This window comes from Emydura macquarii, unplaced genomic scaffold (genome assembly GCF_026122565.2).
Source record: "Emydura macquarii macquarii isolate MOO-44397 ecotype Brisbane River unplaced genomic scaffold, CSIRO-AGI_Emac_v2 contig_3506, whole genome shotgun sequence".
Taxonomy (NCBI): Eukaryota; Metazoa; Chordata; order Testudines; family Chelidae; genus Emydura; species Emydura macquarii.
Window position 1 is genome coordinate 10,320,843 of NW_027133643.1, and position 22,064 is coordinate 10,342,906.

At 40.6% G+C, this 22,064-nt stretch overlaps 1 protein-coding gene across 2 annotated transcripts in view; it reads left to right on the top strand.

The window, feature by feature from the left end:
- Nucleotides 1-4,085: 4,085 nt before the first annotated feature.
- Nucleotides 4,086-22,064, top strand: part of ROR1 (receptor tyrosine kinase like orphan receptor 1) — a 218,707-nt gene continuing 200,728 nt past the window's right edge. The window contains exon 1 of one of the 2 annotated variants that reach the window (XM_067535417.1): nucleotides 4,086-4,379. In XM_067535417.1, coding sequence (XP_067391518.1) covers nucleotides 4,283-4,379 — 97 coding nt within the window. In that variant the 5' untranslated portion in view covers nucleotides 4,086-4,282. The remainder of the gene's footprint in view (nucleotides 4,380-22,064) is intronic. The other variant, XM_067535419.1, reaches the window with a different exon arrangement.

The window sequence follows — 22,064 nt, forward strand, 5'->3', positions numbered from 1 at the left end:
TGCCAGGTAAGTGTAGACCAGGCCTTAGTCTATTTTATCTCTGTGCCTGAGCTCACCATCTGTCAAATGGGGATAAAAAGTATTCCCTACCACACAGGGCTGTCGATATTAGGATACATACATTAACAGACTGTGAGCTGGTCAGATAACAATGGTAATGGGAACCATACAATTACTGAAAATAGATAGTGGTCATCATGTTTTATATGCTCATGTAGCCTCAGTATTGTCTTCTTCTTAAGAAGGCTGACATGGTTTGTGCTAGTTTTTAAATGTCCATAGCGGATAATGAAGGCATATTATTGTTACCCCTTTTGACCTGCATGGTTAGCCAATATTCAGGGTCTTGTGGGTTGCTTCTGTTAGGAGCAGGAATTGATGATGGAGTAAGGTATTTCTTCGATGCAATCCTGTTTATTTACAAAGTATGTACACAAATACATAAACACAGTAGGAATCATACAAGAGGAGGCAGTTTCTTTGCTCAATATTTCAAGTTGCTTGCTCTAGCCAGCACGCTACCAAAAAAAGCGCTCTCACATATTTTTTTCTCAGGGTCATGGTACAAGTCCTTGTCTGGCTGTTGCTGGTCCTTCCTTCCTGCCTCCTCTGTGTGCTTCTGTGGTGTTTCATAGCTGCATTTGTCCACACAGAGCTCCAACAAAACTATACCCAGCAGTCTGCATTTGCATTCAGCCCCATAAGTCAGCTCCTGACCAGCCTTGCCAACTTAATGGTTATAACAATGATGCAAATCATGGCCCATTGGAACTTCATGTTGGCAGTAGCAATAAAACTCCAGCCCTCCTGTTCTACAAGCACAGGCCCCCTGCCTGAGATAAAGGAGAATCACCATTAAAGTATGGTTACAGGCACAAAGTCGCATTTTGATTGGCTAGCTGGACCCACAAACTTCCAACGATGTACAGTTGGAGTCTCATCACAAACGCCCAAAGAACACGGCTGCCCATTATATTGAGAGAGAGAGAGAGAGAGAGAGTGTGTGTGTGTGTGTGTGTGTGTGTGTGTGTGTGTCTCTGCCTGGGTGGTGGGGATGAAGGAGAGAGTAAAAAGTGAGTTTTAAAATGTCACTCCTCACACCCAAAGTGTCAGGCAGCCGTTTTTCCTTTTCAGCCACATTTAACTCACTTTTTAGTGTAAAAGCCATATTTAGAGATATTGAATATACTAAATATCTTTTTTTTTTAAATTAGCTGAAAATGGCTGCTGGGTTGCAAACTGATGCTGAAAAGGCAGTGGGACCTCCAGGGACCTGACTGTGGGGACAGAGAGAACGGGCCCAAATAAGTCTAGGAAATCTAAAACAAAACAAAGAAAAGGAGTTAAAAAAAATTAACACACAAATATATTCAAATTAGCAGAGAAAAAGTATGTATAGCTTTCTCCTTATTCTTTTCTGCTTATTCTTTTTACGAGGAACTATTTTTAAGTGTGGGAGAACACACCCATATAGCCCTACCAGACTATTTTTTTAAAAGGATTTTTTTAAAGATGTAAAATTAACTAGCAATGATGCATTAACTCTCAGCCACTCTAAGGTGTAGATTGTAGCAAATGGTGTACTTTTCAGGTGTGGAAAAGCAGTCAGCTTTCTTTCTTATTTTCTCACAGCACTCATCAACCATGCACCAATAGCCTCCTAACACACATCATCTCATGGATTATTGCTAAACTATCTATTCGCTATATAGGGCCCATGATCCACAATTGAATACTGCTTATTCTATTTCTATTCTTGTTCTCCATATACACAGCAGCCAGCTTGTCCTAGCGCACTAAAGCCTGCTATGCCATAATACTGTGAAACTGCTTAACAGTTTCTAGACGATGCATTGTCAGTATTGTTGTGATGTCAGCAGGGTTGTGCACAAGGAGGGGCACAGGCCCCCCCCAATCAGCAGGGGCACAGAACTCCGGGGCCGTGGTGGGGAGAGCAAGCTTCTCCTGCCCCATGACACTTCATCTGGCCCTGAGGGTGCTGGGGGGAGCCAGCTCTTCTGGCCGTGGGGGGTACAGAAAGTGCCTCTCCAAAAGCAGTCACATTTTTATTCCTGTGCATCCCCCGGATGTAGGGTTTTTGAGATTTGTTCCTCTAAAAACACCAAGAGAGATCTGTGAAAGTGATTTTTGTCTGTCAGTTTGCAGTTGTTCTGGGTCAATTAGGAGATAGAGATGAAATATCCAGATGGGTGCTGCAGGGTTCAATAAAGTAGAAATTCCTCCTCAGGGCAGGCCGAGTTGAACCCACATTGTTTAGGGTCACAGACAAAATGACCTTTTCCTGAAGTTGTAAATTGGCTCGGAGGAGATCTTTGTGTCAATTTTGCCTACTCACTTTCAGATAATAACTGCATCCACTGGATCAGTAACACTCAGTTTTATTTAACATCTTAATTAATAATCTGGAAGAGGTAGTAAGTAAACAGCTGCCTCAGTGAAATTTGAAGATAATACAGTAAATTGTACAATACAGTAAAAGTGTTCCAAAACCTCTCAAGGACAGAGAAATAATAAAAAGGTACTTGGAACATTGGCAGCAAATAACAAAATAAAATTCAGCCTGGAAAAATATAAATTAATATATGTGGGGAAAAGTAATCCGGAACATGGATATTCAGTGAGAGGGAGACAGGTGGAAAGACCTAGGGATGAGAATGGATTGCAGGATTACATTGAATTTGCAATGAGGTACTGCGCTAGCAACAAAAAAGCTAATGCAATCTTTGAGTCGCAAGTGCGGAGTCCTCATACTACTGAACAGAGAGGCAGCAATCTCTTTCTGTTTGGCTACTGAGACCTACAAAAGTGTATTTAATTCTGAGCACCTCAAGTACCAGAGAGATGTTGATAAATGGGAATGAATTTAGAGAAAGTAACCAAAAAGAAGGAGGGGCCTGAAGAGAAGATTAAAAAACTAAATACACAGCTTTATTAATAACTAAGAAGGATGCAACAGCCACCTTACATGTATTTGAATGTGTAAAACAGACAGCAGGATTCAGAGTTGTGTAGGGTAAAACAGCGGAGTCTAGCTAGGAGTAGTGAGATACAATTCAACCCAGGAAGATTTTGGTTGCATGGGGGAGAAGGTGGGAATCTATTAGACGTGGGGCCGTCTGGCACTGAGACCCTAAGCACTGAGGGGACTGCACCCCTGTCCATCATTTCCCACTCCCTTCCCACCAAGTCACCCCACTCAGCAAGAGACCAGATCACCTATTGCCATTTCTTCTCTTGAAGGTTCTCCTTGTTTTGGCTCTGTTGTGTGCAGGGCGTGCATTCAGAGCCAAAGGTATACCAGAGTCCTTTGCCCGAGGATCCTTAGCTTTGAAGTGGATGCTGCAGCAGCTGGGGCAAAGGATTCTAGGGCATAGCTGGGCATTCAAGTTTTCAGATGTACATGATGACTAATAACCAGCTGGCGAACCAGCCACAGAATAACTAGGGGGGACTAGTTTTGAGTGAGGGATCCTGGGCGTCCCAGTAGCAGCGCCTCTTAGGATATGGCACCTGGGTGCCAGGTCCCTTCCCTGCCCCATCCACCCCGCTGCACTGCTCAGCGTTCAGCGGGGGTGGGCTGGAGTTGAGTTGCCCCAGAGCTGAGCGCTGGAAGGGGGGAGAAAACAGACACCCCCTCCCGCGGCAGCCACCCCCGCCCGCAACCAGCAGCCACCAGCCATTGGCTTCTCGCCAGGATCCCAATTTGGGGGGCTCCCGGTCCCGGCAAGGAAGCAGGGGGTCCTCTGAAATCCCGGCTGGGCACAGGGTGGGACCCACTGGGCTCAATGACCCAGTCGGTTTATTCCCTCTCTCTCTCAGGGGGAGGAAGGGGCGAAGAGTCTCCCAGGCACCCCAAGTTCTGCCTCGCCCCTGCCTGCGCCTGCCCTTTCCCCGGCCGGCTGGGGGCGGCGGAGACCCAGCCGGGCGCTGGGGGGGTTCCCAGGGGAGGGGAGCGAGTGGGCGGTGCCGGGAGCGCGGTTCTCCCGGCCGGGGGCGGCAGGGGGCGCTGCTCGGCCAGGCTGGGCCGCCCGCCGGGGGGTGCCGGGGCCGGGCTGTGAGTGGAGATTTGGGAAAGTGACAAGTGAGGGGGGCTGAGGGCGGAGGGGAAGCAGCCGCCGCCGCCGCCCCGAGCCCGCTCCCAGCTCAGTGCCCAGCCGGCGCGGGGAAGGGCTGGCAGGGCAGAGCCGAGCCCCCTGGCGCAGCTGGCCCGGGCTCCGGGCGCTGTCCGGCGGATGTCGGCGTAGCGAGAGCCGGCTCAGGCATGCCCCGGCCGGGCGGCTGGGAGCGGAGCCTCCCGCTGCTGCTGCTGCTGCTGCTGCAGGCGGCGAGCCGGGCCGAGCACCGCGGCGCAGCCCGAGGTAAGATGCGCGGCGGGCCCCGCGGAGAGTTCCTGGCCGCCGCCGCCCCGGGGCAGAGATGCGCCTCGGGCGGGATCCCCGCCGCCGCTGCTCCCCGCCTGCACCCGACCCCTCGCCCCCGCTCCCAGCTCGGCCTCTCCTCCGCCCCGCGGCTGATCCCTGCCCCGGGCCCGGGGCGCCCCCTCCCGGCTGGGGCGGGGAGCCGCTGCGCTGTCACCTGGGCCGGGGCGGAAGGTGTTGGGCTCCCCTCCGCCAGCCGGGCGCTGTCGCCCGCTCCGTTGCGAGCTGGAGGCCGGCGACCTTTCCGCCCGCAGGCAGCGCTGGCGTTTGGTTTTTTTTTGTGTCTGTCTGAATGAAACCGGGTGACCCCAAGAGCGGAGGCGAACCCAGACAAAGCCCCGAACGCGGCGATTGTTCCCTGCTCGCTTCCACCCTTCCCCAGCTGCAGGCTGGAGGAGGGGGTGTGGTGTGGTGTGTGTGCATGTGTATGTATGTGTGTGTGTGTGTGTGTGTGTGCACCACTATTTGCATTTGCAAAGACCAGTAAAAGCTGGGCGCATCTGGGCAGTGGCTGAAAGTGGTTTCTAAGCCGCAATCTAATGCATACTTGAGTCGGGTCCTCTTTAAAGACAATGGCAACATTTAGAGCAGAGGTAATAAGAAAGGCAAAGCGTATTACCTCCCCCTGCGGGAAGCCATCAGTGCTTCCCCCCCTCTCCTCTCTGGGCTGGGACACAATGAAAGGGAAGATGGGCTGCTCCTGTGGATACAACTGATTCTTTCTTTGAGGAGGGGTGAAAAGTTGATTCAAGCCGTCAGGGTGGTGGTGGGCTTCGCTTTAACATGCAGTCTGCAAGAGGCAACCAAGTCTGAGTACCCTTGGCGGGACATGTGTGTCTGGTTCTGTACCATACACCTTTAAGACAACAAAAAGAACTCCCCTGTTTTATTATTTTTTTAGGCTGTATTTAGAAAAGCACCCATACAACATAACATACCAAGGGGAAGGAGAGTGAGAATATCTTTTCAAGGGGCAGCACTCAACAAAAGGCTTTTCCAACAGTCCATAGACATTAGAATGTGATTTATTTTTTGTATTAACCAAGACTAACCTGGAAGCTGCTTATAACAGAAATTATATATATATATATATATATATATATATAATCTTTGGGCCAAATTCTGATACCTTTACTCCCTTACTACATTAATAGTCCCACTGAAGTCAAGGAGGCTATTTACAGAGTAAGGTCGTATTCATCATAACTAAGGGTACAATAATCTGGCTCTCTAGGATTTTGGAATGAAGTGGAGAGTAAAATGGAATATAGCTGCAAAGCAGACAGAATTAAAAGCTTGAACATCAATTTGTTCATCCTCAGGAATATCCCCTGAGGAATTTTAAGTCTACAATTTACCTCTCTTAAACTGCAAACATTTTAATCCAGTGGTTAGATGACGTTCTGCTAGGACTTTCACATCAGTATTATTCTTCTTGGAAAATATTATAACAAGGCTCTTTCTTAAGATACATATTTGGCTTTTTTCCCCTCTGATTCCAAACTTTTCTATATTCCACGTAATGAAGTCAAGTTTTATACCTGATCTGTATTTAATTGCTTGATAAAAATACTTTCCAAGAGTTTGACTGAGTTGTTAGCTAAATGTAACCATTCCTAGATATTTCATTTTGCTTTTGATATTTGACTGAAGGTCTCTAAGATTATATTGTCAGTGATGATGATCTGTCTTTTTAATTCCAGCTATGTGGAATGGTTTGCCATTTTATTGCATATATCTAGTTCCAGGACCAATTGTTAACAATGCCCTTAAAGCAAATCTCTTTGGTTTAGTTTTAACCAACGATATTTGTGATCCTTTCACTTCAATATTGTTTTGGTTTACTTTTAATTGCCGCCATTTCAATAATTTTAGATTTGAGTTATTATATAACACATACATAAAAGGAACTAAGGCTTATAGCTTGGAATGGCTTTAGGCAAAGTGTGCATGTTTAGGCTAAGATATTCAAAAGTGATTTGGATGATTTTTGAAAGGTTTCAGAAAATGCTGAACATGGACAACCTAAAATCAGGCCCCTGTAAGATGTGTCCAGTTGCTCAAGTCACTTTTGAAAATCTTGGCCATAATGTCTATTCAAAAAAAAAAAAAAAGTACATTAATGATATGCTAAGTTTGAGTTTAAATACTCAAAGGTCAAGTAATGAAAAAGTTAAGGTTTTCAGAAGAGACAATGTGGTGAGATAATATATTTTATTGGACCAACTTCTGTTGGTGAAAGATACAAACTCTCCAGCTACAGAGAGCTCTTCTTCAGGGCCAACATGGCTACTACAATGCTGGAAACAAGATTTTAATAACTCAACCATATTTCACATGCTGTGAAGTGGTTGCCATTAAAACTGTTGCCAAGAGTTTACCATACAGTAAAGTACTGTACAGTAGTCTGAGTATCCTGTCAATGGCCTTGATTCTGCTGTTGGATCCATGTGGATGTGTCCTGTTGATGTCAATGAGACTGTGTGGGGTGCAAGGATTTAATCATGCACATTTAATTGCAGGATCAGGGTCTAGCTTTATAGTAAGAGTTCTCTAGCCAACCGTCACCACGCAGATGTCAATGTTGAGTTTGAATGTCTTCTGCGGAATTCTTTATATTTAACAACATAAACATTAAAAAGACTAAATTAAAGTTACTATGAACCTTTTCATTTCCTGACCTTTTAGTGTTTAAATTCATAACCTTAATGTTACTTTAACATGAGCTTTTGTGGAGTTTTTTAATACAGTAAAAGTTATAAAAAAAAAAAAAAAAATCCAAACTTTATAATGCTCTGTCAGCAGAGTTTAAACCCACAATTTGCCCTCTTGGATTTACTGTCAATTCTGCACGAGAGAACTCTGTTCTCTGCTACTTAGAAGCAGTGTAGGAGCATAAAGCTTTCAATACAGAATCATTTTCTGCATTGAAATATTGTCTGTAGAAATGTTTACTGTATTGTAAACTTTTTTCTTGGGTATTGGTTACAGTGTTAACTTGGTGCCAAATTAAGTATTGTATTGCCTCAGATTACCAAACATTATCATCATGCTATGAGAAATTTTTAAATACATACAACAATTTTTGTTTGAAATATGTCAGGATTTAGACCTCAGTCAAGATTAGCTATGCTGTAAATCTAAAATGATAAAAATTTAGCAAATTTTGAATTTGAATTTTGAAATTTACTCAACATTTACTTAAACTAGAAGTATATAATCTAATTTTCCATAATTCAAAAATGGGTCAGTGGATTTTCTCTCCCTTCCTCTTACCCACCAAAAAAGTCCATGTTCTTTGGCTGAGACCAAACATGGACATTTCAGATGTAAAGGAGGATTTTTTTCAGACTTGTGAAAATAAGGCCTTTAATGAACATCCTTATGTCCTGGTAACCTTAACGAAAGTAAAACTTTCACTGCCTGCCTGTTAATCTACATGATTATTATTTAATATTTGCATTACAGTACAACCAGAGCCTCCTGTGTGTACAGAAGCTACCATAATAGGTCCTGTTCAAACATTTATAAAGACATGATTTCTGCTCCAAAGAGTTTATAATCTGAGGTCCTGATCCTGCAAGCACTTTAGGACGAGTGTAAATTAACTTATGTGAATAGTCCCATTCAGTTCAATCATACTACTCATATGTGTAAAATTCAGTGTGTCTTCAAGCATATGTAGGACAGGGACCTAATAATTTACTCATATCCACTTTGGGTTATCAAATAATCCATTTAGTTGAGTCATGATCATGTGATGTAAAATAGCTTGCATAGTTGTCTTACTAGCAGTGCTGTCTAATTATTTTAAAAAGCGACTGGCTATTGGCTGAGAAAAGGTCATGTGATTTTTGTGAGCTAAAATAGAAGCATTTGGCACATCATAAGCCTGCCTCATCATATTTAGTACAAAATGACCTTTGTGACATTTAAATGTAACTCCTGCTCCATGCAGAATTTGAACCAAATTTCTTTGCTCTTCTGTTTTTGTTTTTGTTTGATAAGGTTTGGCAGCCACAGTGCAGGAAACAAAACATAGAAAAAGTAAATTGAAAGCAGCATACACATAAAAGTAAATAATGTATTTTAAAATGTTCTTCCCAAGGCCACTGGGAGGTTGGCCCAATAATGTTCTGAATAAAACCACAAGGTTAGTGTGAATGTGAGTAACAGGAACTCTATAACTTGGCATTTTCCCTTCACTCTTCGCAGTCTCTGTGATGGCTATTGTTATTACTGCTCCAGCTTTCTTATTGTTGAATATCATGTAGCTCTGTGAGCTAAAGTAAAGTCATGGCAGAAGCAGCATGAATAGGGCATATAATAAAAATAAATCCATAGACTATGTGTTTTAGATAATAGGAAAAACTGTTGTCCTTTTTGAAAGTTACCTCCAGTGGATTAGCATTCCTTAGCCTTTGTCTGGGAGTGCTGTATCCAGGTTTTCATTCATAGGGCAATAGTTTTCTCTTTCAGTCAGTATGCATTACATGTTTACAAACAAATAAAATGTTTCTATCATTGACTAACAGCATATGGAAGGATGGAAATAGGTTTTGGAGCTTTATGACTGATTTTCATATCTGGCACTTCTGCTCAAAAGTTGAACTAACTACAAATGAATGATCAGAATAATAGTTTGTGTATTACTGTAATTATGTCCACAGAGAATGGAGTGCTAATTATATACACATAGGACATTTTAGTTAACGTAAGCCTTTGCAAATGAGATCTAGGCAGGGGTGTACTTAAAGTTTCCTTATGGCTTTTAAATACAAATATCTAAAGGTGGACAAAAAACCTTCCCTGAGGTGTGACACTAGATACTGTTCTTCAGAGTAGAAAATTCTTCAAAAATCCCTAACTAAATGCAGCTGCTTGTAACTTATAGGCTATTTTGCATGCCAGAAATATCCAAAAAGGTAACTAATACAAAATAAAAAATAAACAGTGTACCCCCTACAGGCCCGCTCCCGCACTGTCATCTTGCCACAGTGAGCTCAGTTATGAATTTTATGTTTAGAAATGTGTGTGAATTTTAGAAACATTGTTTAAATCTGTATATTTAGAAACAATGTTGTTTAGAAATCTGGTAAACTGTGGTCTGCTTATAAAGAGGCGTATTTTGTGCTGCTGCAAAAAATGTGTATTATTCATTATGTCAGTGTAATGTACCAATCTTGCTATAAGTACTAGAGTAAAGCGGAGCAGAAAATATCCACCAATGTTTTAGAGGTGAAGCTGCTATGTGCACCACGAATGAATATCAGGCAGATCATATCATGGTTTGATCTTGGCAAAGCTAGTAAATTTCACACTTTGTCATTCATTAATAAAATGATAAAACAGTGATAAAATAGCTCACATTTTAAAAATGATTCCTACATGTTGAAAGTTCTCTTAAATGACTATACTAAATAAAAATATCATTCTGTAAATATGACTGTATATTTGGTTAAAGTAACAGCATTGAAAAACTAGCAAATCAGGCCTTACTTTTTTTTGTTGTAAATGTTGTCTCTTGTATTGAAGGCAGTTGGACTATTCCTGTGATTAAGTACAAGCACAGGTCTCACAAGTAAGGTGTTTGAAAGACTAGATCCATAGTTAGTATTATTAGAGCACTGTACAAACAATAGAACAGAGACTGTCATCTTTGTTATTTGTCGGTATTGTGCCTAGCAACATTGGGTCCTGAGTTTTGATTAGGGCTCCTAATAATAGTAATATTGACAGACATTTAACTCAGTCATTCATAATATGAACCATACAGATCTGAATAGATGAGAGCAATTTTCAGTGACATTTATAAGTGATAATGTTATTAATGTTATCTGAAGTACATCTCTCTAGTTCCTTATGAGAACAATATTGCGTGGTAAAATAAGAAACATTTAAAAATGTCAGTGATTATTTTCATGTTTTGGTTTTGCAGGGTGATACAGGAAAAGAAGCCAGACCTTTAGCTACATAGTTACTAATAATGTTACTTTCATAGTGCAGACTGGTGTAATGTTACATATGGGAGACTCTTTGGTTTTATTTAATTTCTTTTATGTGTCCATTTTGAACTATATTTGCATCAGTTTTAAAGATGAAAGGTGAGATAATTTCAGCTCACAGATACTATTACTATTACTATATGTTCATAAAGCTTTTGGAGACCCTCTTGTGAAAGGCACTGTAGTATGTATATTTCAGATCTGCAGTGCAGTGTGATGTTAGATTCTTATTCCATTCAGCCAGATTTGTAAAGCTTTGAAACGAAATCTATTTAAGAAAAACAAGCCCTTTATAATGATAGACAGCAATAATGGAGAGTCCTCAGTGTCCTCCTTGGGTTCTGTAGTAAGAAACATTACATTTCAGGATCCCTTCCAGAAATGGAGCCAACTGAGTTCCCTTGTCTCCAAATAATTTCACAGAGTAGCATTTGAAAGGAAATGACTAGTGACTTGTGAAAAGGTGCATATTGCTAAGACAGACACACAAATTTGGGGAAAGATTAGTTAGATGTTACCACTTGAAAACAATCAATTAAATAAACCAGGAAAGGCACCAACAGGGATGCAAGATGTCACTGTCAGTGTTGTGGAGTTGCATCCTATCTGACACATGAAACAAGTAGAAATTCAAAGTAGCTGCAATATCCATGTTTACCAATGCATGTATTGCTAAATCTGGGCAAAATATAGAGGGAAATTGTCAACATTTTAAATTTTAAAATGTGAAATTCCAATATTCTCTCAAATTATTGGCTCAGATCTATACGCTGGGGGTGAAATTCACCCCTATGCAGAGGGACTGAGCAAAGGCTATGCACCACTTAAGAATTAGCTGCTTTGTGCTGGCTGCCTGTGCATAGAGCTGAATTTCATGCTATTTGAGTCGCTTGGGAAATAAATATGCATTGTGCAGTTAATTCCAACACAAAATTAACATATTAAAAAAAACAACAACTCTTTGAGTGTATGTTCTCTGTTTTTTCTCAGATGGATATATACATCTGTGTGACACTGTAAACTAGAGATTGTATTCTCCCCCTTCTTAGCCCCTGTAGTGTCTAACTTCCACTACTGTTAATTGGAGTTGGATATGTGCATGCATTAAGGAGAGAGTGCATTATGACCTGAATTCCTACTTAGCAGTAGAAATCGTTTTCTGCTCCTGATCTATTTTTGCAGCATGTTGCTATTAAGAAATGATTTTTGTCCTCGTCAATGCTTGCCCTACTAACTCCATGGTGGGGATCCCCACCATCTGAGTGCTCAGTATTAGTGCTTCTTATCAGGATCAGCTCATCTTATGCAGCAGGTTCATATGGCCATTGCTAGAGACCATGACATAAACCAGAGTTTTATTAAAAAGGTTTTTCAAGCCTGCCAGGTCGCGTGTTGAAACTGATACTTCACAACAGCTTCCTGTGACCTGCTGCTCTGTTCCTTCGAGGGATGTCTGTGGACTATATGTCTGTCTCTTTCCCAGATGCTCTACTTTTTCTGCAGCTCAGGTCTGAACATCTGCTCCAGGAGTAGAGGAGTAGCTGGGAAAGAGACAGAATGGTGTAGTCCTGTGTCAGAGCACAGCAGCAGGCCATGGGAAATTGGAAGATCAGAGATAAGAAAGGAAAAACCTTAAGTAACTTTATAACCTCATCACATATTCCCTCCAGAGAATGGAAATATATTAGAAGACACTTTGTCACCCCTAGCACTCAGGATTGACTTTGGAGAGATATACTCTTTCAAATTCACAGCATGGGAATTCCTCTCTAGAGATAAACATCTTGGTTTCATCTAAAGGCAGCATTTTCTCTTGAACTGCTGTGAAACTCTATTCTCAAAGGCTGGTGATGTAAATGTAACATGCTGGCTTAGAGTGTCAGGCTGCCCATCTACTGATTGGCCCACACATCGTGTAAGGATATTACTACCTTAGGTTCTCTTTTCACTCAAGTGGAAGATGTCTGTGCTTTTCGTGCTGCAGGTGCCACGGTAGGCCCTTTAAGGAGCGGAAGAATTTTGTAACGCGAGGGTAGCGTGAGTGGCAAGACCAGGCCCAAGTTAACATAAGTAATAATAACTAAACCTTATAAACAATACTAAGCCACTTAAACAAAAACTAGGTGCCTCCTAATTTAAGCATAAAATTTAAGCCAATATACAAAAGTAGGCTAACCATAAAAAACTAAATCAACTATAAAAAACTAATTTAACCATACAACTAATTTCAGCCAGTTAAAAATCAGCAAAAATTATAAACAAATAATTACAACTTATAATAAATTAATCCTTAACTAAATACCAATAGCAAAAAAAATAATAAATGTTAAAACCCAATCCCCAAGTAGATTAACATATAACCAATAAGCTTATTGCTAAAAGTGGGGAAGAGGAAAAAATATATCTGAACCCCCCGGGTGCCGCCCTGCCTGAAGCTCTCCTCTGGCCTGTAGAAAATCCATCAGGCGCAGCGTGGCAGGTTCAGCCCCTGGTTGCAACTCGCTTATAAAAAGGATGATGGGCTTCCCCTTTCTCATTGTAGTAAGCGCCTGATTTATAACTCTAACAACTTAAATTAGTGTAACAGCAGCTAGCAACTTAAATAAACGAACAATATGGTTAAATGTTTGTCTGCCTGCTCTTTTCTCACTACCAAAATCTCAAACCACGATTTCTCCTCCTCTGCGAAATACAGTCCTCATTGGTGAGCCATGACTGGGGTCATTATGAGAGCCGTAGGTGAACCTCAAAGGCTTGACTTGCAGAGTGCTGAGTACCTACGGCTCCCATTGACTTCACTTGAGGGTAGGTGCTCAATACTTCTGAAAATCTGGGCTCAAAAGGGTTGGTGGCTTGGTTCAGCACTGAGAATTCAGACAATTATTCTCGCTAATCAAACTGCCAGAGATAGTAACGCTGGGCTAGAAATATCAGAACAGCAGCTTTTTTTAAAATGAGATATCTGGTGCTTCCTATCTGCTCTGCAAAAAGCCTCTTGTATTTCAGGGCTCTTGGCCATAACCAGGAAAATGTCTGACAAATAATGGTGGTGCTTCTGGTGGGAAATATCTGGACCTGGTTCAGTCTGTGTTTTGGGCAAAGATTTGGGTAAATTCTTTTGTCTGAACCTTTTCCCCAGCCATAACTGCTGTGGAGAATTCATTGTGAAAGTTTTAACGCAATCAGGCTCTCAGGTTACAGTATCTTCGACAAGGCAATGTAGAGATTTGAAGTGAAACTGGAAACTATGTGTAACCTGCCTTGTTTTTGCTTCTTGTTACATACTTAAAATTCAGACCAGGCTTGTCAAAACATTTGCTAAGGTTCTTGAACCGATTCAAAAAGCTTGGGACCAGATTTAAATGAACCTGGGTTGGTTTATGGTTCTATATTGCATCTGTGGAAAAACATGCTGTTTGTAGTGGTTTCAGCTGAATTTCACTTTGAGTTATTGGGTATGTTTGAACCCAAAACACACAGGGATTACAAACCCAAGTTTATTAGACTCCATCCCAATGAGTCACTGTCCAGAAAAACCTGAGTTTCACACAGCCCTAAACCCATAAAAGAAAATACTACCTTGTGAAGTGCGTTAGGGTATTTCTGTATTTTTTTATCACAGTAGCACCTAGAGGTTCCAACTGAGATCAGGGCTTCCTTGTGCTAGGCACTGTACATTCCTCAGAAAGACCCTGTCCAAAAGCATTTAACAGTCTAAAGAGACAAGACAAAGGAAGCACTTCACAATAGGGAAACTTAGCCACAGGGTGACGGAGTGACTTCTCCACACTCACACAGGAAGTCTTTGGTAGAGCTCTGAATTGAAACCAGCTCTCCTGAGTCACAGCTGAGTGCCTTAACCATGAGACCACCTTTCTGGTCTGCTTTGGTTGAAAGGCAGTGGCATACCTATGATGTTCCTTGACAGTAAAAAACACAAGGAGGAAAGAACCGGTGCTGAATATCTATGTAAGGAGGCAGGACTTCTGTTGGACTCTGTAAAGAAGTGGGAAGCCACAGAACTTTAAGGGCTCTAGGTCTTAGTGTTCACCATAGGAACACATTCTTGTTTGTTATTAAACAGATTGTTTTTATTCTGTTTTAGCTTCAGTCCCAGCTTTTGTTACGGAACGTTATGCAGTGGGTATATTGGGTTAATCTAAACCAGTTTGCAAACTGCATTTTTATGCAAATATTAACATATTATGGAATTGCTAATCATTGAAGTCTTTCAGATATCCAGACATCTGGCTAAAGCCAGAATGGATTAACCAGGGCTGAGTGTAGCCCCGTAGGGGCAAGTGGGTGGCATTCCAGTCTGTCTATTACAGCAAATTGAAACAATTTTGAATTTTTTTATAGACTTTTTTTTAGATTTGCTGAAGCTTTTAAGTTTTTTGCCCCCTACAGAAAAAGATTATCTACATCAATATTGTACATATACAGCCTGTTTCTGTATCCTTACTAACAGTAGTAACATCCTTAGTCTTTTAACTTGAGCTGTAAAGGGAAATATTGTGTAGAAATAGTCTGACAATATAGCTGCCACTAGCATACTGGAATGACTAGTAAAAAACATGCAAGGGGCTTTTGCTCTTTTTTAAAAAACTCCCATACTAGTCCTTTGAATCCCTTTTAATATCATTCTTCAAATAATGTATTCTAAATATTTGTAATCTCAATAACTATTCTTACTGAAAATATATGCGATTCATTGCATGTAATGATCATTAGAACGGGTACATCTGTACAAATGTTAACTATGCAATCCTTACAACAATCCCAAGTTACAAGATGTGTCCAAACCACAGAAGAAGTTGTTAGACTAGGAGGAGATCTGTGCTTTCACCATTAAGCCAGGCTTCTCTCTCTGTATTTTTACTCATATACAAAACTATTATAATTATTGCTGTTATTTTCTCCATAGAAAAGTAGTATCTTTGTGACATGAATATTATTATTATTGTTATAACTTGTATTATTGTACGGTCTAGGAATCCCACTCATGGACCAGGACCTCATGGTGCTAGGTGCTGTACAAACATGGAACAAAAAGACCTTCCCTGCCCCCAAAGAATTTATAATCTAAGAATAATTTCCTAATCTAATCTAATCTAATCTAATCTCTGGTATGTATACAATATTATTGAACTATCTGAGTGCATCACAGCCTTTAATATATATTTACCCACATTCATTGCCTCTACAACTTTTCTTGTAAGAGCATTTTTTTCCACATGTACTTCAGCAAATTTGATCTAGAGTTAGTGACTAGTGCCAGCCAGATGGTGGCTCTAATGGTGTGGACACTTAGCCACTAGGAGCTGGACTGAAATAATTTCATGTAGGCCACAGAATGGCACCACCTGGGTCCCCGGATTCCGACCAAGAAGGGGTGTTTTGCACTCTAATGCCTTCAGCCTTTTTCGCCTTCTACTCTTAACCTTTTCTGAAAAACAAACTTTCTGTAATTTTGATTTGCTGTTGGTGATAACCTGAAAGGCACATGAAAGCACAATACCTCCTCAAGACCTTTCGAGGTGTGGTGACTTAATAATGATCAGCCAATAATGGGAGAACCAATAAACAAAGGTGAAGACCCTGTTGTTTAGAAGCGGCTGCTAGTTGGTTTCAGCTAACTGTTATATATGGCCAGGAGGCTGTGGCCACTCTTATCTAATACAGGCCTCCCTATGGTTATCCACACTTGTGTTACTGCCAGGCTTGACCCTTGCAATATGCTCTAATCAGGGCTGTGTCTGAAGTCCACTCAGGAGCTCAAGTTAGTGCTGACTGCAGCTGCCTGCTTTCTAAATGGCACAGACTGATGTGATGCTCGGTTTTTTTCACTAGTTTCCTGTTAAAAACCAGGGGCAAATCGTGGTGTGGCTGATGCTCTTAACAGCCCTGAATGGTCTGGTATCTGTGTCCGGGAGCAAAATTGCCTTTTACCCCAGATACCATTGAAGCAGTTCTGATCAGTTGGGAAATTCTTGCTGTTGGCACCTTTAAATTTGAAACACTACATGTCTGGTGATAGGGCTTTCTGAACTGAGGTTCCCCTAGTTTGAAATTCACTCTTCTTGGCAGTTTCTCAGAGCCCATCATGGGCAAGATACAAGCAACACTTCTTTTGCTTAGCATGTGGTTAACTGTTAGCCCTTGTCTTTGTGGTCTTAATTTACTATAACTTAATTTAGTAGCCAACACAACTGTGCTGTGAATATTCTGATAGGCTGTGGAGGTCCAGCTCAGTGTGAACTCAGCCTTTAACTCACACCCTCTGTGAGATTTAGTTGATCCATTTAAATAAGCAAAGCTGAAGTTGAATAGGAGGTGGACCAATTGAAACCTGGTGTGGGAGAACACAGCGCACTATGGAGTATCGTGATAAGACACTTATCCAGGAGCGTGAAGGGCCATCATCACTTGGAGTTCTGCGCCTCATAAATTATGGGTCATTCCACTGGTCATAAATTGAATTATACCACCATTATTTATGTTGTTGCTTTATTTTTCCTACACACTGTATGTTGTGGATATTGTGTAAAATAACCTGTACTCTTTGTCACATTAGGAGAGGAGTTATCTTATCTATATAAGCCAGAATTTAGTACATCCCAGAGCTGTGCCTAAGACAGAAGAGGGCCATCTGAAAAAAATTGTCAAAGACTCTTGGCTCCTTCCCACCTCTTCTGTTAGGTGAGATCTTATGGAAAAAGGCCCCGGGCAAGGGAAATATTCCCAAAGGCCCTTTTTATTATAGAGGAAACTCTCTGCTCATTAGTGAACTTATAATTTATCAGGGTTCAAAAGAAGACGTTTCTATAGCTTTTTAAAAAACATGTATGGACAGATTGTACCTGGTTTGCTCTCATTACTGGGGAGAGTCTGTTAATGGGGTATGACAGACGCTAACATCATGGTCATCTACATATTTTCTTCAACATGCAGTCTAATTTAAATCCAAATGTGGTGCTTCTGACCCATCAATAGCATAGAATTCTTCTCCCCTCCCCCATAACAATGGTGAGAAATGTGAAAATACAATTTTATGGGCTTTCTAATGAGAGAAACTAGGCCAATTTTTCACACAGTCATGGACTGACTGTCAAAATATTAGGAGGGTTGATCTCTTGACATCTCTTTCTGCCAGGTGACGTACATTTCATTCCATTCAAGATCCTGCCGGGTTTGAGCTTTAGTTTGCCACTCCTAACAACAATCAAGAAAAATCCTCTTGTCATGTGGATAAGCTTCAGTGACTGGCCCTTGACACTTCAGCTTGATAGCCACAGCCCCAGGGCAAACAGACCAGGTGGAAAGGTCAAAGTGGAAGGTGCTAAGAATAGTAAATAGTAACCAGTAGTTTGCTTTTGGCTGTCCAGTGCTATATGGGACATGTTAGGTTAACTTTCCAGTTGTTTTCTGCTGGGCCTGGCATTAAAAGGGAGTACTGCAAAGAAGATTAGAGGTCATAATGATGATCTCTTCTGACTTTAACATCCAAGAATCCATGAAGATCGTTGTGTTTCTGTGACCGTTCCTTGACCACTTTGGAAAGTTAAAGGGACTCAGTGACTGGCATTAGAGGGAGAAGCTGTGAGTTTTTCCCCAGCCAGAGCATTAATAGCTTGGATGGGGGAATCTCACGGATCAGTGGTATAAAAGCCAAGTAGAAAGGGGGGATATAAACGTGAGAATCCAGAATTCTGGCACCATCCTAGAGGACCATGGAGTGTGTAGGAATGCTTTCTTTTCACTGGACTCGTTAATTGGATGTTCAGTGTTCTTAGTGAGATCGTTATGAAGGCCTTTGACTTGATGAGTTCTTCTGCACTGGGAGAGCCTTTTAACACTGGGTGAAAGTCTATGGCCTGCTTTATGCTGAAGGGCCCGATAGATGGTCATAATGGTCCCTTCTGGCCATAAGATCTATGAATGAATTTGAGCCATCTGCTTTTTCAACAAGGGTTTGACTGAGTTCAGTGGGAAGCCCTCACTTGGCGGTTTGCAAGTGGGCTCTTCCTGATTTCTGTAGCAAATGAGCAAGCGGCTGCATGAGGCACCATGGATGCAGATTCAGGAGCGGTTGTCATGGAAAGAGCAAAACTGGCACTGCATAGGACTTTAGAAAATAGCACGAGGGAAGCGTACCTGCATGGCTTTCTGGTTTTTGTTGGATTTTTGGCCAGCGCTATAGCAGTCCCATTTCCAAATCACTTAATTGTCAGTTCTGCATATACTCCCCTCGCCCCTGCCAAATTATTATCTCTAAAGATTATCTGCAGTAATATCACATGGACTGATTATAATAACTGAAAAAGCCTAAGGGGAAGAATTGCGTCTCAGCTCTGGAAGCAGGGGATTAAGTGTGTATACATTCAATACAATTTGCTAAGAGGTACTTATATACGTATTTGTCAAAGAAGCTGTTAAATCATTTGGAACAGTTTAGTAGTTATATAACAATAGGGAAGCTCCAACTTTCTTTTACTTTTCTGTGGATTACCTCCTTGCAGTTATTTTTGCATGGTAACCGTTCTCTCCTCCCCCACCAAAGCCACGTGACTGTTGTGGGACTCCAGGAGAAAATGCTTATGTTCTTGAAGGATTATTGCAGCTAATTTAGCTCTGATTCCTTCTGTTTGCATGAGGTATTATCCTGCTGTTTCTGACTGTAAATTACTGAGCCCAGAAATGCTGACTCATAAAACTTAAATCATGGAGGAGAGGGGATGATTCCTTTTCAAACTTTCTCCTGTGCTGACTCTGTTGCATTACTGATTTTTCTTTCACATCTTAAAGATCCCACATCCAAATCGAGTTTATTGAGAGGTGGGGCCAAATGATCACTTAATGGAGAATACTCATTCCGATAGTATCAATAGGATCTGATGGACTTGCTGCCTGAGTCCATTCACCAGTATGTAGCACACGTTTTTTAGGTTGGTTAATTGCTAAAATTCAATTAATTAACCAGAGTCTTCCCTGTACAAGAGTATCTGCATGCTGAACTCATAATTAGGATGTTCTCATGCAGAGAAGATCCCGGTTGATTGCATTTTGGAAGCTAACGTCCTTTGAAGACATATTTAATATTTTCTGTGTTCTTGCCTGGGCTTCTGTGGAAGCCTAAATAGTTGGGTTTTTTTTTTGTTTGTTTGTTTGGTTTTTTTAAATTGTATCTTCCTTTAAAGAAATCATTAGGAGTCCAAGTCCAGTGGGATTTAGACTTTGAAGTCACCTAAACACTTTTGAAAATTGTATCCATCTTCTTTATCTTGGCTATCCAGAGAACTGAAATCCAGCAACCTAGCCAAACTTAGAAGCCCTGACTTGGCTGAGCTAGTTGAATAACTGGTAGTTAGTAATAAACTTACAGACTTCTTAGCACTCTCACGCTACAAAAGTATTTTATGCAAAACCTTTTAAATAAATAGAAGTGATTCGCTTGGTAGCAATATTGGTTTTTCTAATAGTTAAAACTATGTAAAATAACATATTCTGTTGTACAGAAAGCTATATAAATATGCTCCTTTTGAACTGGAACACTGTAGGTGCTATTAAAGGTCTGAAGCCATTATTGTGCCCTTTTAAAACAGCTAAGAACTAAAGTACACATTAAACAGTTAAAAAGTAAAAAGATTTAATGGGACAAATTTTGCCCTCACATACATCCCTACAACTTCATTGAGATCAGTTTCCAAGCTCATTTGATGGGGTTTCATGAGCATAATTGAGAGCAGAATTTTATTCAGCCTTTCAATAAACTTCATGCTGTGCAATATAAATCCACCACGTTAGTAAGCTGATGATATCTTTACAAGAGCTGGTTATTCAGTTGACAAATATTGACTTAAATTAGTGATAGTTTTCTGACTATTCTATTTGGGGAGCTAGTTGAGAAGTTAGTTTGCTGTTTATATGTCTGCCAGTAGAACTTGCTTGTTAATTTTTGTACAAAGAAGGAAAACATAGTAAGCAACTAGTGGTCTATTTGTGGAATTCTGAACAATCTGCTGCTCTCCCTTTCTCCATAGCTATCATGTACATTTTGCAAAAAGTGTGAGTGCTTTTGCATTTGTTTTTCTTTGTACAAATAGAGTACAATGCAATTTTTGCTTACTGCACTGAGTGTCATGGCAGCAAACAGGGTTTTAATCAATACAAGGGTCATACCATTAAGCACAACTTTCAGGTCCCCAGGATGAATCTCTCTTGAAGCACATAACATACTAGGAAGCATGTGGAGCTTCTGTTTGTGCATAGCTGCCTGGGGACAGGATCAAAGATAATACTTTGCAAACAGAGATACATATGCACAGCGATGGCTCAGCTTCCTTAATTAAAATATTACCTGTTATCACTGTGTGCCTTTTACACCACAGTGGTCATCACCTTCCTCATTCCAGCTGTGACCTCACACCCTCCCCCAAACTCAGTGTTCTAGCTGTTTTTCTGAAAGAAAAATGTGCTAATGAAATGAAACCTCATTTGCATAATCCAGAATAGTTCAAATTGAATGCAGAGCCTAATGAATATACAGTATCTGTTTTTAATAAGAAGTATGCATAAAACACTTAAAATCTTTCCCAGATTTAACGTATGACTTGAAATAAGCATTTTTGTTTCCAATTTTTAAATCACTCTGTATCTCAAGGGTAGCATTGGTAGCATTTGACAAAAGCAGTTGTTATTAGATGTAATCCTTTTGATTGACTATTACATTATATAGTTGCATAAACCACATAAGGCCAGGGAACAAATAACAGCGCTCCAGGCACTTACTTGTGCTCTGCCCTTTAGAAGAAGAAAAAATAAAATAAACCAGAGATTCTAACTTACTTTATTTAAATCGAGGATTCACTCTCTCGAATGGGGAAATCACTGCTTTTTTTTTTTTCCAGGTTCCTGTGTGGCGTCTTTGTTTTTACTGGCTTACTTACAACTTCAGGGCTAAGTGAAATGATTCATTCTGGGACATAGAAAAAGGGATTGTAAACTAAGGCTCTGAGTTCTCTTTCATTCTTTGAATCTATAAGACTTTGTTCAAGTAAGTCAAAGGGAAACCATCTCAGTGTATTGTTGTTCATAGTTAGACTTGGCAGAATTCGGTTTTTTTTTTTTTATAATTTTGACAGATAATATCAATGTTTATTTTAAAGCATTTTAAACTTTTTATCAATTTTAAATTTTTCACAGTTGTACAAAATTATGGGCTTTAAGCATTTTTTAATTTTAATTTTTTTTAGGTGGGGGAAATTATTGAGGGATAGACAATAATTATTTAATGAAGATAGATGTTAAGATTAAAAAAAGGTAAAGCTTTATAACTATTAAAACACAAATTGTCAACATCACATCAAAATATACAAATTAAATATTCTTAATTCAAACTCTGAGTTCTCAAGCAACACTTTTTTTACTTTGTCTATCTGTGAATTTCAATTATCAATGGAATTATATTTTTTTTGTAGGTGCCTGTGTATGGTAGAAATAACGTGTACCAACATTTACTCCCCTTCCCCCCAAATCTAATCCTTCCAAATCTGTTCACCATACAGGTGCATAAGACACAGTCTCTTTTTGTGGATCTTACAGCCTTGCAAACCTTGGT